The sequence below is a fragment of the Nymphaea colorata genome, chromosome 6, assembly GCF_008831285.2.
Source record: "Nymphaea colorata isolate Beijing-Zhang1983 chromosome 6, ASM883128v2, whole genome shotgun sequence".
Classification (NCBI taxonomy): Eukaryota; Viridiplantae; Streptophyta; class Magnoliopsida; order Nymphaeales; family Nymphaeaceae; genus Nymphaea; species Nymphaea colorata.
In genome coordinates, this window is record NC_045143.1 from 15640716 (window position 1) to 15658252 (window position 17537).

At 37.5% G+C, this 17537-nt stretch overlaps 1 protein-coding gene across 4 annotated transcripts; it reads left to right on the forward strand.

The window, feature by feature from the left end:
• Window positions 1-5147: 5147 nt before the first annotated feature.
• On the forward strand, window positions 5148-8339 carry LOC116256725 (IRK-interacting protein). 4 transcript variants are annotated; one of them, XM_031633176.2, is made up of 3 exons: window positions 5148-5362; window positions 5614-5831; window positions 6613-8339. In XM_031633176.2, the coding sequence occupies exons 2-3, from the start codon at window positions 5622-5624 to the stop codon at window positions 8164-8166; spliced, it is 1764 nt and encodes a 587-aa protein (XP_031489036.1). In that variant the 5' UTR covers window positions 5148-5362; window positions 5614-5621; the 3' UTR covers window positions 8167-8339. The 4 variants fall into 4 exon arrangements, with proteins under 4 accessions (XP_031489036.1, XP_049934468.1, XP_031489037.1 ...); XM_031633178.2 differs by lacking the exons at window positions 5148-5362; window positions 5614-5831 and adding exons at window positions 6128-6197; window positions 6304-6392; XM_050078511.1 differs by having other exon boundaries at window positions 5148-5831.
• Window positions 8340-17537: the final 9198 nt, after the last annotated feature.

Consider the following 17537-nt stretch of genomic DNA (forward strand, 5'->3'; position numbering starts at 1 on the left):
CAGTTGTATCAGAGCTTCCTTGTGGTAGCAAACACATAGCAAATAGGAGAGAGAGTAAGTACAAGAAAACAAAAAAGTGAGTTTTTAGTATTTTAGGATTTACTTTTAGGAGTTGTATCAGAAGTTCCAATTTTCGTGAACTCGTAATACCGAAAGCTCCCTTTCAAGATACCCATCTCTCTCTCTCTCTCTCTCTCTCTCTCTCTATATATATATATATATATATATATATATATATATATATACATTAGAATAGCTATCATAATTGGTGGTGACTAGTTTCACGGTCGTAGCGTGAAACCATGCTTGTCATAGTGTTAATATAGGATTGGTTCTAGTGTTGATTATATTAAATTGAAAAAAACCAATAAACCATAAACGAACAGATTTTCAAGTTACATTCACATGTTAAGGTACTTGGGTCTTACATACAGTATCAAAATCAGATAAATTTTGAAAAATCAATGTGTATCAAAATTCTCAAGAATTCAAGGAGGAAGTAGAAAAACATATTGATGAAGCTATCAAGATTATATAAACAGTAAAACTATAGTCAATTTATTGAGATAAAAAAAGAGGACCAGTAGTATGATTTTTTTTTTTTTTGCAAAATAAGACTACATTGTGCATTAAGGTAGAATGCTTGGTAGTGCTTATCCACATGGGCATGGTTGAAAGGATAAATCATTCGCTTAAAAAAAATGCTAGCATTATGTTAATATTTGTCACTATTCAAATCAGTGGCGGAGCCACATATAAGTAGGTGTGGGCAGTTGCCCACACCAGCCCTCACAAAATCTCTTTATTTTCATTTCATATTTCAAAAAATATGTTCATTTATATATAGCACTGCCCCTTAAGGTGTGAAGGTTTTATAAGTGGTGCCCCTCAGCCAAGATTCCTAGCTTTACCACTAATTCAAATAATTAATCTCTTAATATAATTGTGCACATTTTGTATAAGGTTCACATAAAATTTGTGTCTAAAACTCCTTTCAAAGTATCGACATGTAAGAAATCATTGCTTTTTTTACATATATGTATGGGGTTATCCTGTAGACTCAAATAAAGCCTTTGATCATAGAATAACCAATGAAATTTTCATTTGTTATCCAGAAACATCAAAAGGTTACAAGATTTACTATCCATCTTCTTGACCACACATCATAGAGATAAAAAAAAATATAGATTTGAAGAACTGGATCTATAAGATGAATGCAATACAAAACTCATTTCTTGAGGAACCACAACATCCAAACAATGCACTTGGGGAAGAACACAGAGAGATTCCACATTATTATTTCCTGTGTTAGTAATAAAGAAGTTGATCTAATATGTAATGTATCATTTGTGATTAATTTATTATAAATAATGCCAACAAGTATAAACAGCATGCACAAATTTAAAATGAACGTATGAAACAACCTCCTTAGAGATTTACAAGAATAAGAAGATATATTATTCAACTTGAATATCATATTGAATGTTTGCAATAGTTTCATGATTTTGTAAAATATTAATGATGATCCTATGACATGCGTAAAAGCAAACAATCTACTCAAATTAGATAAAATCCACAAAAGAAGAATTAAACCCCATAACTAAGTCTTGTAACTGAGCCCAAAGAAATCAAGCCAATAAGTGTAATGTGTTTTCAAAAGCAAAAGAGATTCTCGAGGCAAATTTGAAATACATAAGGGAACATATAAGACATTTGTCAGAAGCACATTTGTATCTGGTACATTTAGCTGCTAGGGCCCAACACTCATTACATCTCAATAATAAATATTGCCTACATTGACTTTGTGTTCCTTTAGACAATTTTTGTTTTTCATGTAACTGTTCCATCGATTGTCTTTGAAACATGTAACTGAGTAGTGCTTATGTTTACCCACCAGTTACCTATTTCACTATTTGTAAATTAACATTTTGAGACCACACAAACAATTTCCTATTCCTCATGCCATTGATTAAACCTCTTATTAATTATTATTGTGAAATGAGTTGTTGTTGTTGTAGTTGTTGAAATTTTCTATTCTTAGAGTTCAACGCATTTGCCATTGCTTACCACACATATAGCACTTACCTAAGGAACTATTTTTGTTACCATAGTTGCTTTGAGGTCCTTGAAAACTTGGATGAAACTTGGTAGGTAGAGTTGTTGGGCCTCTTTTTAGATTGGTTTGCCTTAATACGCACTCTACTATTAGACAGTTTTTTCTTGAGCAAACGTTAACTCTGGGCTTTGTACATTTCTTTTTGCTTTTTGTTTCATGGTTAAATGGTAGTGGCAATTTTATCATATTTATACTCTTGAAATTTATTTTCAAAGCTATAGTCATCATCCTCCAAGATGGAAAGTAAACTATTTAAAATAGTGATTTTTTGTATCATGTTTGGTATAATATTTTGGGCTATAACTAGGGATCAACATCTTGTTGACATGATCCACTGTGTCGTCGGACTCCTTCATTTCCTAAAAGCTGAGAGGAATTAACCCTTCCTTCTTAGCCGCTAAGGATGGGAATGGAATCTGAGACGCACGCATGGGCCGCTGATTCCACTGGCCAGGCTACATAGTTTGGGGAGGGAGAACAGAGAAACGAGAATAATAGACCGGATCGGATAAATCCACAGAAGAAAATGGAACCATTTGCACCGGTACTGAGGCAGGGGCATTTTTGAAGAATGTATGTTGGTAGGGAGGGTAGGGTGAGGGTGAGGGTGAGGGTGAGGGTCAGGGTCAGGCACGGTTGTTTGAAAGCGGTTGGACTCTTGTGCAGACGAGTGACCGCTCGGTCGTTTTCCCCTCGATCTCCACCAACTGCAATTTCTCGTGTCGCGGTAAAAAAAATATATATATAGAAAAGAACATAGTGGATTACCAAACCCCCGACCAGCAATTGTACCAAAACATCCTCGTGCCTGATGCAAAATACCTAAAGTACCCTCTTCGTGTCTGTCCCTGTACGGGCTGGGCTGGGCGGGGCAACCAGCGTTTAATGAGCATTTCAGGAGGTACAGTGTACAGTACTAACGCCTGTCCTTGTGTTCCATACGTTGTTAGGCTCTTCGTTTGGTAAAACGTGGACGACGATTTTTTTTTTTTTTTTTTTTTCTTGTGTATCTTGCTTCGGATGCGGACGGATCGGATTTAATGGGACATAATTATCATTAAATTCGAGTGTCGGATTGCTGCTTTTTCAGAAGGAGAGTTGAATTTGAGTGCAGAGATATTACAAAAACCAAATCCGAACGTTTTATGTGACGGAAATTTGAGTGAAAATTTCCTTTTTTCTTGCTCATTTGCTCAGTGTATTTGGCATGGACGATCCACTAGTCTACAGTGTCATGAAGTTTATTAAATGTTTGAGTTTTCTTTAAGTTGGACTTCAATAAATTATCCAAATAACTTTCTTTCCAAAAGGTAGGTGTACCTATATAAACTGCTTCTCAATAGTCCTAATAAAGAGACGATCGACAACTGCTATGATACAGGTTTTTCTTTAAAAGAACACAACAAGCCACTTCAAATTAGACACAAAACAGATGTTGGTATATATATATATATATATGTACAAACGAAGAGATTTGATGAAATAAATAAGTAGTTTATACAAATCTGTAGTGATTGAATCGTGTGGCCCAAATTCTATGTGGTGCCATTTTGGTCAACACATTAGATAACTAAGACAATTGCAATAGAAAATATCAATGGCATAAAATTTAATAGTTTAAAATGCATCAAAACTTGTTTGAGAAAAAAGTTATGAATTCCTTGTAAAATGCTACGATTTAATGCATTACATTTAACAAGATGTCTATGTTGACTATATTTATACGATGAGACTAAGTGAATTTGTTTTTTTTTTTTTTTTTTTTTTTTTAAAGGTGAGTGGTTCATTCGGCGCGGTTCCAAAACGAGGTCACTCCTTCTTTCATGTGTCTATCATCCTAGGGTTCACAACAGTAGGGAGTTGTGCATCGCAAAGTTAGTTTAATATAATGTTAATGTTTTGATGCATTTGATTGTTTATATATATAAGTGCCCAAAAAAATTAAAGATACTAAATTGGTGGCACTAACTAGAAAAAATTTCTGGCTTTGCTAGTGGTTCACAGAAACTAAAACCAGAGAAAAACCGTACTTGTTAGTTGAAGTCACTTTGTTGACGGTGTAGACTTACTATAGTTTGCAAATTCTTCGGAACTTAAATGAGTGAAACAACCAGGAACGAATGACATTGTTGAGACGCGTCAGACATGGGCCTACCCTCCGCGCACTGGTTATTGGCTATAAGCCTATTCTGTACAATCTTTTATTGGGGATTATGCCCCACCTCGCCGGCATTAAAAGAAGGAAGGAAACAAAAACTTTAATGATACTTGTGCCAAATTGAGACAATTTAGATCCAAGTCTGACACATCTGAAATCTCTGAGGTTCACTGGTTCTCCACTGCCCCAGTCCTTTCTAACGCTTGACTTGGGCTTGGCTCAGCTGGGATTTTCTCCATGCCAAGGCCCACATAACCAATCGAGTCTTGGCTGTTTAGTAGTTTAACTTGCTGCAACATATAAAAGAAAAACCAATTTGATCATCTTTGAATACCAGCAGGGCCAATGATCGTTAGATCGTATATTTTTAACTCAACTTTTCTAGCTGCTGATTTTTTGCTTCTCTGTCATTCTGTCCTTCATTTTCATTTTCTGTCATAATGGCTTTGGGAGGGCCTATCTTCCAGCAGGAATCAATCTTAATGACCGTTAGATCTCTTTTCTAATTGGCACTGGCGAAGGTTTTAGCGGCCGAAAAGTGCGTCCCACTAAATAGTGAAGCACATAAAGAGCTGTAGCCGATCACGGGGGCCGGTTTCTCCGCACAAAAAAAATCTATAAAATATGGTCACTGCAGCAGTGAAAGCGAGTGGAGGAATCTCCCGACTAATTTTCCTGAGAAAAGAGAGATTTATTCTTCTCTCCCTTCAATGCCTTTAATTATTCGTGAGTATGGGTTGTTTGCTATTAAATACTCGCTTTCGACTGCTTTTTTTTGTTGTGTAAATATTTAAAATGATAAGGGTATCTCGGTCTTTCACGGTACATTCCAAAGGGCAAAAGATTGAGAGCAGTTGTGCAGTAAAAATGGTGGTGGTTATCACAATCACTTGCGGAGTTCTGGTTCCTTCGAGCTTCAGGACAAAGGGAATGGATATTACTACCTTTCCTTCTGGCCATTTATTTTTCCTTTCTTGTTCTGCTTTCTTTTTGGTTCTGCTTTCGCCAAATCTTGCACTAGATATGATCCCTCTGGACGCTGCCCTGCCTGACTCATTTCTCTTCCGAAACCACTGTTTGTTTTCATGGTCCCCATTCTCTAACCTCCTTTAGGCTTCCCTCTGCTTGTGATTCTTGTTTTGTTTTCATGATTTTTCGTTCGTTTGGGAGGGTCTTCTTCCTCTGAGGGTTTCATCGTTTTTCCAACAATTTGCTTCAAGGATTTCTTACCTTGAGAGATTCTGGCTCTTCTCTTTTTTGTTGGCGTTCACTATTTCATTCGTGGTGCTCACGATTTTGATTCTCTGAGATTGCCAATACCCGTTCTTAAACTTTACAGTTGCGTTCATGGCCACGACGGTCTTGCAAAACAGTCAGGAAATTAGCAGGCAGGAAATTCAGGCGGCTATTGCAAAAGCCGTGGAGCTCAGGGCTCTTCACGCCACATTGCTCCAGGGAAACAGTCCCGCTAATCTCAAGTTGCAGACTTGCCCTTCTCCATGTGGATCGCGCTCATCGAAGCAGTTCACTGCTCAGGATTACCCTATTTTTACTCCTGTAAGGGCTTCTTTCTCTATTATGTTTTTTTTCTTCTTTTGCAATTGTTGAATGCATGATTTCTTTTGCTGGTTCGCTTTTTTCTTTTTCCTTTTTCTCTTTGTGTTTTTTTTTCCTTGTACCTGCTTGTTTGTTGTTTTAGATATTTCAGATGCCTTGGATTGTTTTGTTATTCTGTCAAGACTGTGCCGCGTTCTCCTACTCATGCTCACAAGGCTGTGTCTGCGTTTGCGTGTGTGTAATGCTTATGTTTTCTTATTCGCTCAATGTTGCAGATATTGTCCTAACGAGGATGTAAGAATTTGTCAAATTAGACAGACATCGTATCAAACTAAACTCACTCGATGTTGCATACAAATGGTTTTGGTATATATTTAAGTAGTTCCTTTTTCAAGAAGGATCAAGCTGAATGCCTTCTTTGATTTTCTCTTCGCTAGTTCTGTTCATTGCTATGCTTTATGCCCTTTTACAGAGTTCCAATGTTTGGCACTTCCTGATGGTCAAGGAACATGAAACCTTTTCTTCCTGAAATAACTGGGGGGCATGCTTTCGCCATTCAAAGTAGGTCAACTGTGCCTGATTTATGATCCGGACTAGAATGTACTTCTTGGTTGGTGAATCAAAACTTTCTCTTTATGCTGGTTTCTGGTGCACATACATATCGCCTGTTGCTTCTGTTCTTTTCCCTTGATTTCCTCGTGGTTTTGTTAAATTGTGCCAGGTTTGTTGGCGGTTACCATGTTTTACCTTTCAGTTTCTAAGTTGATATCATCTTTGACAGAGTTATGAAGACGAGGCTTTACCTGGGTACCACCAAAAACTCTCAGACTTTCGAAGATTGGGAGAGAATGAGAATGGCATTGATCGCAAGCTTGATGAAGAGGACAGAGAGTTTGATGAGGATAATGAAGAGGACTTCCCAGATACTAAAAGAGGGAAAGGAAGACTTTCTTCAGGCTTGTTCAGCAGAGAACAGCACATATGTTCAGAAGACGACCACAAATTTTACATGAGTTCATCACTTAATTACATGAACAGTCTGCAGACATCACCAGGAAATGAGTTTGTGAGATCAGGTAGAAGAACAAGTTCTGGAGAGTTTAGGACAGTTATGTCTTGCGATCAATGCAAGCCTGCAAATATCAGTAAAGGTACTGATATGATCAACAGCCATGGCAAGCATAAGAACTCCATTGTCCCTGCAACAGAGCCGAACTTCTCTTTGCACACACCTCCAAAGACTAAAGTTACTCCAATCTTGTCTTGGTTATTTACCCGTAAGAAGAAAGCAAAAGCTGAAACAGAAACAATCAACAGGGCAGAATCCATCAATGTGCCAGATGTTATAAAGGAGTGGGGAATATTGTCACTTGAATCATTAAAGAAAGAACTTATGGAAGCAAATGAGAATAGAGATGCAGCATTGATGGAGGCGTCAGAAATGAAATCTTCAGTGATGGAACTCAAACAGAAACTTGCACACTTAGAAGCATATTGTGAAGATCTTAAGCAAGCTTTGAAACGTGCTGTGCAGGGAAAGGATGCACTGGTTCCTGAGAGGCCAAACCTTTCAAAGAAAGGAAAAAATAGTGGAAACAGTAACAAAGATAATTCTATGCCTGTGAGCCATGAAGTGATGGTTGAAGGGTTCTTACAGATAGTATCTGAAGCAAGGCTTTCGATGAAACAATTTTGTCGAACTCTTGTTGGCCAGATTGAGGAGGCTGATGATGTGCTGAGGGAGAAACTTAATCTATTGCTGAAGCCTTATAGCATCACTATGAGCTTGAAGCCCACAAGAGGAGTCCTGTACCATTTGGAAGCAATACTTAACCAAGCCTTATATGAAGACTTTGAGAACAGTGTGTTTCAGAAGAATGGATGTCCAACATTTTTAGACCCACATCTGGATCGCCAAGCAAAATTTGAAGCCTTTGTTGCATTAAGAAATTTAAGTTGGAATGAGGTACTGAGAAAAGGGACTAAGTACTACAGTGAAGATTTCAGTAGGTTTTGTGATCAAAAAATGAGTTGCATCATTTCTTTGCTGAACTGGTCTAGACCCTGGCCAGAACAGCTGCTGCAATCCTTCTTTATTGCAGCAAAATGTATATGGCTGCTTCATCTTCTTGCCTTCTCTTTCAGCCCTCCATTATCAATATTGAGGGTGGAAGAGAATAGAAACTATGATGCTCTCTACATGGATGATGTTCTGTTGGGGAAGCAGAGACCACAAACACCGTCAAGGGTAAGAATCATGGTAACTCCTGGGTTTTATGTCCATGATAAGGTACTAAGATGTAAGGTTCTGTGCAGACATCGATCTGTAAATTAAGTGTCCATTCTCTTGTTGTTTGAGCTTTGTCTACATTATCGCATTGTTGCATATGTATGTTTAATATTTCAATTTTTTGTGTGTTTCATTTCAAATAGCAAAACTTTGAATCGAGAAGTTTCGAGAGAAGTTTTGCATCAATAAATTTCATGCTTTTATGTTTTTTATTTCAATTTTTTGTGTGTTTCCATTCTGTCTCCCTCTCTCTCTCTCTCTCTCTCTCTCTCTCTCTCTCTCTCTCTCTCTCTCTCAAACACACACACACACACGTACACATGCATTCCCCACACCTGTACACAACCTTCGTTTGAAGCTAGGACAGGGAAATTACCTAGTATCGTTAGTGTATGATGTCTATCTGTCTATACAATGTATACATGTAGTTGGAGCCAGCTATTTTCACCTCTGTGCTCTGAATACTACAGCTTAAGGCAAAATTTAAGTTGTGATGCCCTTTTCTGGTGGCAGTGAACTCTTGACCTTCTTCATCATATGAGATCATGGTGCAGCTTTTATGATCTGAAAACTTAAAGTAAATGCCAATAAGCTTATGTTCAAGAAAGTATTTTGATACTTCAAATAAGAGTCTGCACGTTTAGATTATTTTACTTTTAGCCAGGCTTTTAGGTTCTATGTTTAGTTCTGATGTGTCGAGAGTTTTACTGTTTCTTCTTGTGGAGGACCTTTGGGAACTTCTTTAGAACCATAGAGATTGAAAATTTACTTGATTTCTTAAAATTGCTTATTTAAAGGAGTTGAGAATGTCAGTACTAGTGTTGCCAATCTTCTTATAATGAAGTTCTGGTTTTCTTTGCTCTGTCTTCACTAAAGACCCCTTTCTTAGGGCAAACATTGTTTCTGTTTACACGATTGACTAATTAGTAATCATTCTCAGTGTAGATAAAACAGATATGTTTTTATTACTATTACTACTGCCCAAAAGTCCAGGGGAAAAGTGAAAAGCAGCAGTCATCTGCAAGTAGTGCTACACTAATTCTACGCTTCTAGCTTTTTCACTTTCTTTGATCCATCATTCTTCAGTGGCAATGGCTTATTTGGACTTGCAAGCGTGTCTTATGGGGGTACCAAATGAGGAATATTGAGAAACTTTCATTTTTAAAATGTCTTGTTTCTACAGATGGATGGTAGTGACTTCAAGATGCAAAGTCGAAAAGGACTTCAAGTTGCTGTAATTGCTTTAGATCATGAAGCTGGTATATGGCTTGCCAGTTCCAAGTCCATTTTCTTCAAATAGTTATTAGATGCAAGCCATAAGTTATTAGATACTAATGGCATTTGAGATAGAGCTAATCTAAAATCTCAGTGGCATTAGTGGTACAAGCAAATGCTAATTTTTTGACAAAATGAAAATAAGAAAGAAAAAGGAAACAATGTCTAAGAAATTCTGATAAAATGCTGATGTTTGTGACAACTAGTGAGACGTTATACTTCAAAAAAATTCTTGGAGGCGTTTCATGAAGATGATTTGTTAATGACTAAAGCTTGGGCCTGAGCCACAAATAACCTGTTTGGATGGCACAAAGCTAGTTGTGAAACCAAAAGCTGGGTTTCGTGCCCCTTGGCTTTTTACATGAGACATGGACCCTTGGTTCTGGTAATGCAATCTATGCATCCGGTGTTATATTTTGTTTCCTAGTTATTTGGTAATTACGTTCAAGTGTTGTTCATCAGTACTCAATTTGTATTTTATTCTTTTCATTTTAATAAATGTCTCCCTTTCCTTTCCTTTTGCCCTTTATTTACTGCAAGACTGGTCCCAACGGTCTAGAGAATGGCCAGGTAAATTAGAAAGAAATGTTTCAAATCTAATCTTGCAAACCCTGTTTCTATTACGAACTGTATTTCTAAAAATGGCTGATCTGTGGAGGTGAAGAGGCACGTGATACGTCAGCAAGAGCAATTCCAATTTCGGCGTTGTCAGTCATCACCTAGGAGTAGTAAACCACCTTCTATTCTAAGCAATCTAGGATTCAATAACCACAATCGCCAAATAAAAAGGCTAAGTATTATTTGTTAAACGCATAAGGATGTGTTTGATTGTCTGGATACGAAGTCCGGGATGGGCAGGTGTCTAACCTGTGCAACACCTACTCAAACACAAATAAAAAAAAATTCTTGGATGTCAGATATTTTAGAGTTTTTCCTGGATCTTCAGTCACATTTGGATGGATTTTACTGAAAATCGATTACACTTGGAATGATTATGCAGGCAATGAAACAGGCCATAAAGGAACTGAGACTGGGTGCTAACTGGACCCCTCCTTACTCCAATTAGATCAACATCCACATCATTGCATGCCCATCTTGTCCTGAAGGACATCATTTTCCATCATGCACTAAAAAAGCTTGAAGTCCACGACAAGGCAATGCCGTTCTCCCTTCTGTAGGAAAGACAACTTTCTCAGGCATGGCTACTTTTCCCATTAAAGCACCATAAGAAACATGGACAGCTAAAGTTGGTCTAGCCTCATATGAGTTGCACAATGCTACTACCATGAGGATCCAAGGCCTTCTTTGTGCAGTTCCATCTTATAAGAATCATTGCCCACTTCCGACAGTCAAAACTTCAGAGTTGTTGGTTTCACACAGTACAGATCGACTTAGATATCTGGTGAAATAGCAATTCAACTAACTGCTTTCAGCCTGTCATCTGACTAGTAAGCGGGGTTGCAGCAGAAAAAAAAAAAAACAAAAAAACAAAACCAAAAGAATCCACAAACGAATGAACTCGTCTAATGATTGGTTGTAGTTCCTCAATTGAACACAGGCTGCAGGCATTAGCGGAGCCAAAAATTTTTTTTGGTAAGAGCACTCATTCAACACCTTTAATTTTTTTGAGGTATTTACATGTATAATAATCAAATATATCAAAACATTAATATATATATTAAACTAATTTTTTTGAGGCTGTGCCCACATCAGCCTACGCTACTACCTGCAGGTTGCAAAATGGGTGAATTGGACGTTTCTTTGTTCAGCTGAATCACTTGTGAATTAGCTAAGAATAAACAGGAACAATGTTTGCCCTAAGAAAGGGGTCTTTAGTGAAGACAGAACAAAGAAAACTAGAACTTCATTATAAGAAGACTGGCAACACTAGTACTGACATTCTCAACTCCTTCAAATAAGCAATTTTAAGAAATCAAGTAAATTTTCAATCTCTATGGTTCTAAAGAAGTTGCCAAAGGTCCTCCACAAGAAGAAACAGTAAAACTCTCGACACATCAGAACTAAACATAGAACCTAAAAGCCTAAAAGTAAAATAATCTAAATGTGCAGACTCTTATTTGAAGTACCAAAATACTTTCTTGAACATAAGCTTATTGGTATTTACTTTGTGCAAGTTTTCAGATCATAAAAGTTGCACCTTGATCTCATATGATGAAGAAGGTCAAGAGCTCACTGCCACCAGAAAAGGGCACCACAACTTGAAATTTTGCCCTAAGCTGTAGTATTCAGAGCACAGAGGTGAAAATAGCTGGCTCCAGCTACATGTATACATTGTATGGACAGGTAGACATCATACACTAATGATACTAGGTAATTTCCCTGTCCTAGCTTCAAACGAAGATTGTGTACAGGTGTGGGGAATGCATGTGTGTGTGTGTGAGAGAGAGAGAGAGAGAGAGAGGGAGACAGAATGGAAGGAGGATTTGGTGAACTCGATTTTGCCATTGGCGAACTTGTTGAGGAATTGGGGCGGACGAAAGCAAGGGTGCTCTTATTCTCCATGACATTTATGATTTGCTAAAGAAAACAAGAGAGATTGTAGCGTGGGAAGGCTGCTGTTGCTGAGCTCGTTCTTGAAGTGCGTGAGGGGGCTCTCTCGAATGCAGCTATTGAACCCAAAAAGGAGAAGAACGGGTAAAAAGAGAAGGGGAGTTCCGAGACAGTTGCAGTAAAGGGTACCGGCGTAGTTTCCGCATTTTTTTAGTTTGATTTTTCTTTTTTCCATTTCTGATTTGAGAATTTTGCAGTTCTGAAGCTTTAGAAGGAGTTCAGCATTTGTTCTTTTAGATCCTTAGCCGGTTATTAGTTCTTGGCGATTTTTTTCATCTTTTGAATTGTTTCCTAAGTTGACGTCCTGTTTCTGGATCGTGCTGATTTATAAGTCTTATTTGATTCTACAATATTTGCCGAAATGGTTGAGGCATTGTCTACAATATTTGCCGAAATGGTTGAGGCATTGTCGATATTTTGGTCTACTTAAGTTTTTGATTTATAGCTCTTATGAGTTCTATTCTTGTATGTTATTTATTATTGTTGTTTTTCACTTTGGCATTATTTTTATGGATATTATATGTTAGTCATTTTCTGCCTTGATGCGTTGTATGTTATTTATTATTGTTGTTTTTCACTTTGACGTTAGTTTGGTTGATATTATATGTTTAGTCATTTTTTGCCTTGATGCTTACGCACCATTACGCATCGCTAGCGTCGTTTTACAGACTTAGCGCGTCGCTTCGCATCAACGCAACGCACTTAACAATATTAATTCTGGATCCTAACAACAGTGATTGGATTTACTTACTATTGAGTTTTATATCTCAGTTGAGATACATCCCATTCGAAACAGCTCGGTCCGAGTGTAGAGGCATGTAAAGACAGTCTGTTTTTGAAGTTTTGAAATACTTGGTCTTGGTTGATTTTGCTTAAAGCTAGTTCGCATTCCTAATGGTAACATGATAACTTGCCGGATTAACAAGGATTGTCATCTTCTGAATTCATCACAGTGGTAGAGCTACAAATTTTGGCCTGGAGGGGCAGTAAACCAAATTTAAAATCACAGCAGGAGAATATGTTTTTAGCGACGGTAAAAACCATGCTAAAAACATTTAGCAACAGTTCAAAACCATGCTTATTAGCTCTTAGCCAGTCTTTTTTTTAGAAACAGCTTTGCTATACCTTATGGCCTCTCTCTCTCTCTCTCTCTCTCTATATATATATATATATATATATATATATATATACACACATACACACATATATACTGCGCACAATCCATAGAAGCCTAAAAGATTGACAACATACATGAAAATGCTCTATGAGAAATGGTCTTCTCTCAAAGAAATCATCCATCCGTGGTAAGTAACGTTGCATGTCGACATCCAAAGGGATCACATTGCGTCATACCTCTCCACTTTTGCTAAAAGAGCTCTATCACCAAATGGGCAGTGCTTGATCTACAAACATGTATATATCTGATTATAAAAGAACATAAAAATGACTGGTGCCAACAGTTCATCACTGGTGCAAAGAATATAGGAGTATCTGCAAGTGAACCTTTCCAAAGGCTGGCTAATGTAATGGTGCTCTTCTAGTGGACTGATTAGTTCATTATTAATTAGTCCATGGAGAGGGGAAGGTTATAAACAAAGAAAAAACTTTTGAGAAATCAGCAAACAAGGATATTGGACATAAAATGAAATAAAATAAGGTAAGAGTTAACTTATGAATTCATGGATATGTGGGCAAAACAAAACTTTAGAACTGCCATAGATCATCATAGTCGCGTGCCTGAAATACTAGCTTCCTTCTTCAAATTTCCAGTGGTTCATGATATTTTATGGCCCTGCATATTCAAATTCTCTATTTATACAAGTGTTCTTTTAAGAGATGAAATCAAACAGCTCAAATCACAGAAAAGCTGAATAAAAACGCAAGCTATTTAACCAAAGTAGTTTGATATTTAATATATGTTTCGAATAAAAAGACATTTGAAGGTTACAAATATAGCCACATGTAGGGAAGGAAATTATGTGTGGATCCTTTTATCTGGTATCTAAGTGTGGTATTAACATATGTCACACACACACATACACACGCACACACACACACGTGCACGCATGCACATAGTTGGCCTCTTAACTTTGAGACAGAACTGGATTGGATTTCATGCAGCCAATATAGACACTAGGTTTTGAGCTGTAATGTGCCAATGTGGTCACGAGCATACCTACAAAGCTAACTAAGGAGTCATTACAAACTGTATCAAGGGACATGGGGAACTTCATTAGTGGATGTCTTCCCATATTGCCTCTCTAAGAGAATCTTTGACCAGATTTTATAGACTCTTCAGTTTACCATTCCAATTGAAAATCCAGAACCATACTTAAACATGACGTGTTTATGGAACTGGCAAACATGACCACGGTATACTTTCCATCTCTTGCAGATGGCTGGTTGGTCGTCTGAGTATATCCCCTCTTTGGTCAGAATTCTTAATCAAATATCTATAACAACTACCTATTGGCATCCTCCAACAATCTACAATAACTGCAGCATTAAAGAAATATTATCTTCCTAGCTCGGCCGATTCTGATCTGTCACTCTGTTGAGCAAAGAATGGTTTTGCTTGGCATCATAAGCATATGCTCGGACTTGAAGAAGAGGCATTAGTATGTACTTGCATTGCTTTCCCAGGATGTTGGAGCCCTTGCAGAGCTTGCCTGACTCAGCCCTCTCAGCTCCATTTGATGGTGATTACTTTTTTGTTATGAGCAGCAGCTAAGAGCAGCATAGCTCTGTCGGGAACTTCTCCGTCATGAGTTATTCCTACAATTCAGACAGCTTCCAGAGGTCACCACCGAGTATAAAGAGACATTATAGGGTCATTTTGTAGGGAATCCATTTTCACGTTATGCTGATGTCGGTTGTAGTACTGGTACGAGACACAGATTGCAGGAGCTAGAGACAGTTCTGATGGGCCCTGAAGCGGATCAAGATGGCCATTGGAGGGGTGTTGATTGTGAGCAGAAGATTCCTGACAAGTCAAAGGGAACAAGGGAATATCTTGAGGGGAAATTTAAGTATGGTTCACCAAAGATTGGTCCAGAGGCTTCTACCAAGAAAAAATATACAGGAATAGACCAAGTGGAGGAGCTAAACTTTGTCTAGGATCCACATTTGCATGAGAAACTGCAAGGGGTTGTTAGGCAGTCGCTGATAGTTGACACGGAAACCTAGAATGCATATATACATGCTAATTTATATAAATAAAAGGTGAAGCATATGGAAAGCAAAATAAAATTTCTTTTGCTCAAGCAGAAATTTACTAATCTGTGTGTAAATTTAACAGTGTAAATTCAGCCTTCTAATCACTGGAGGAATTTCAAGCTTTTAGCCTTTTTGTCAAGCTCAAGTCGAAATTCCTACATCCACCATAATAGGAAATCTGGGCTTGACCTTGCTCGGTCCATGAAGAACGGTGTAGAGAGAGAGAGAGAGATAGAGAGAGAGAGATGATAAAATGACAATACATTATAAAATTTGAGGATAAAAAGTTCTCTAGCTACAAAAACAAACTGCAAAAAGAAAAATGGAAAAATCAAATATGCAAGACAACTGCATAGTAAAACAAAATAAGAGGGGTGAGAAGAGAGTGGATAGATGGAGTGACACAACAGCGCCATATATGAATAGTAAAATGGACATCCCTGCACGAGATGAGCCACAGCCTCCAGAAAGAGAGAAAAAGAGGGCTTTATTTCGTTACATGGTATTCCCCACAATATAAATATATGAGATATAGACTGTATAGGTTCTAAAAATAGGAAAAGCGAAATAGGTGAACAAAGAATCTGAACAAGAGGGAGAGGGAGACCTTGAAGAGCGATGATGGTACGATGACAGAAGAGTCAAGGCTTGAGGGCTCTATTATGAAAGAAAATTATGGGGGATCACTACCTTCCTCCCTCGATGATCAGCAGCTCCAAGAGAGTATCAGCTTTGGTAAAGCGGTGTTTTCTACCAGCACGCGTGGCATGGGGGAATCAAATGCAGGCAAACTATTGGGATTTTTTTTGAGATTGGATGCAGTTACTAATTGATGATCTGCTCTATCAAAGTTTTATTTTCCCATCATGTATCTTAAGTTTTTGGCCTATCGATTTGACTCCTTTGCTTCTCGTCAATGAAAGTTTTATTTTTTCAAAATGTATCTTAATTTTTAACCTATTTCATTTAACCTCTCATCAAAAAGACTGAAGGAGTCGAAGGCTTTCCCTCCCTCACCGTCCTTCCGTTAACGCAAACATTTCTCGGCCCTGGAACAGAAGTGAACAAATTTAATCGCTTCAGCAGGTGATCATGGAAGGAAAATCCACCCGCTCGGGTGTCACTTCCCCTGCACAGAGGAGAAGCTGCAAGGGAAGGGTTTTTACGGGAGATCACAGCTTTACGTGGGTAGATGAAAAATGAAGAGAGAGCAATTTTTTTTTTTTTATTCCAGACCTGTTCACCGCTTCGACTCGTTGGAGTGGCTCAACCAGTTTCTTTATTTGTAGCAATGGTTCTTGAGTGACTCCTACTACCTCAATATGTTGTACTGAATCTACAATTTTTTAGGCCATTTGGCATTAGGAACTTACACTGTCAGATCCGTGGAATATTAGTTTCTAGTATTTGTTGATTACTAGACAAATCTGTAAAACTCTCACTAAAGTTCTTGCTGCCAAACGACTTTATTGAATACTAATATACTATATATATAAATTAATATCAAATAGTTAACAGAATTAACATGTAAATAAATTTTTTTGGACCATGCCCACACAAGCGCGCATATAGCGTTTTATATGATAAGGAACATTGAAATAGCCTAAAAATTAGGCTAAAGGAAACAAAGTTAACAAACGAGTCCAACCATCGATACCTTTGTTGCTTAAAGCTTATCAATGGGGATTTTTGTCCTTTATTCTAGTAGGCGTGTTTAGGTGACACCTTCATAGAAATTTGGAAAAAAATTGGTTTTGTCAACAAAAATAAAATTTTAATCTTTTTTTCAAAAAATTGGTTAATTTGTGTGTTTGGATGGCACACCTAAAACTTTTTTTTTTAAAAATTAATGAATAACCTAAGAAGTTGGGGGGAGGGGGCGCGGTGTGGGACCAAGTTACTTAATTCATTTTGAAAACCTACATCCAAATACTAAAAGAAAACTGTATTGGAGGCAAAAAACAGTTTTGCATCCAAAAATCTGTTTTGAAGTATCATCCAAACATTGCTTTCGATTCATTGATATACTTGATTTGAGTGCTTGTTGCTTCCACCCATTGGTATTTGCTTTAATCCCATGAAGTGCTCACAATCGTGTATATGAACCCATTGTCAGAGTCATTATCTATTCATTGCATATTTTATTACAATAATAATTCCCTTCCCCTTGAATGTATATATATATATGTGTGTGTGTGTGTGTGTGTGTGTATGTATGTATGTATATATATAGAAAAATTAAATTGTGTTTGAGCAGTTTGTCCTATATTTCAACCACAATAAAAGACATCTTCAACATATTTGCCGTTGGAATTAATCTTTCCCACTTCCACTTCCTGCTTCAGGTTTAGATT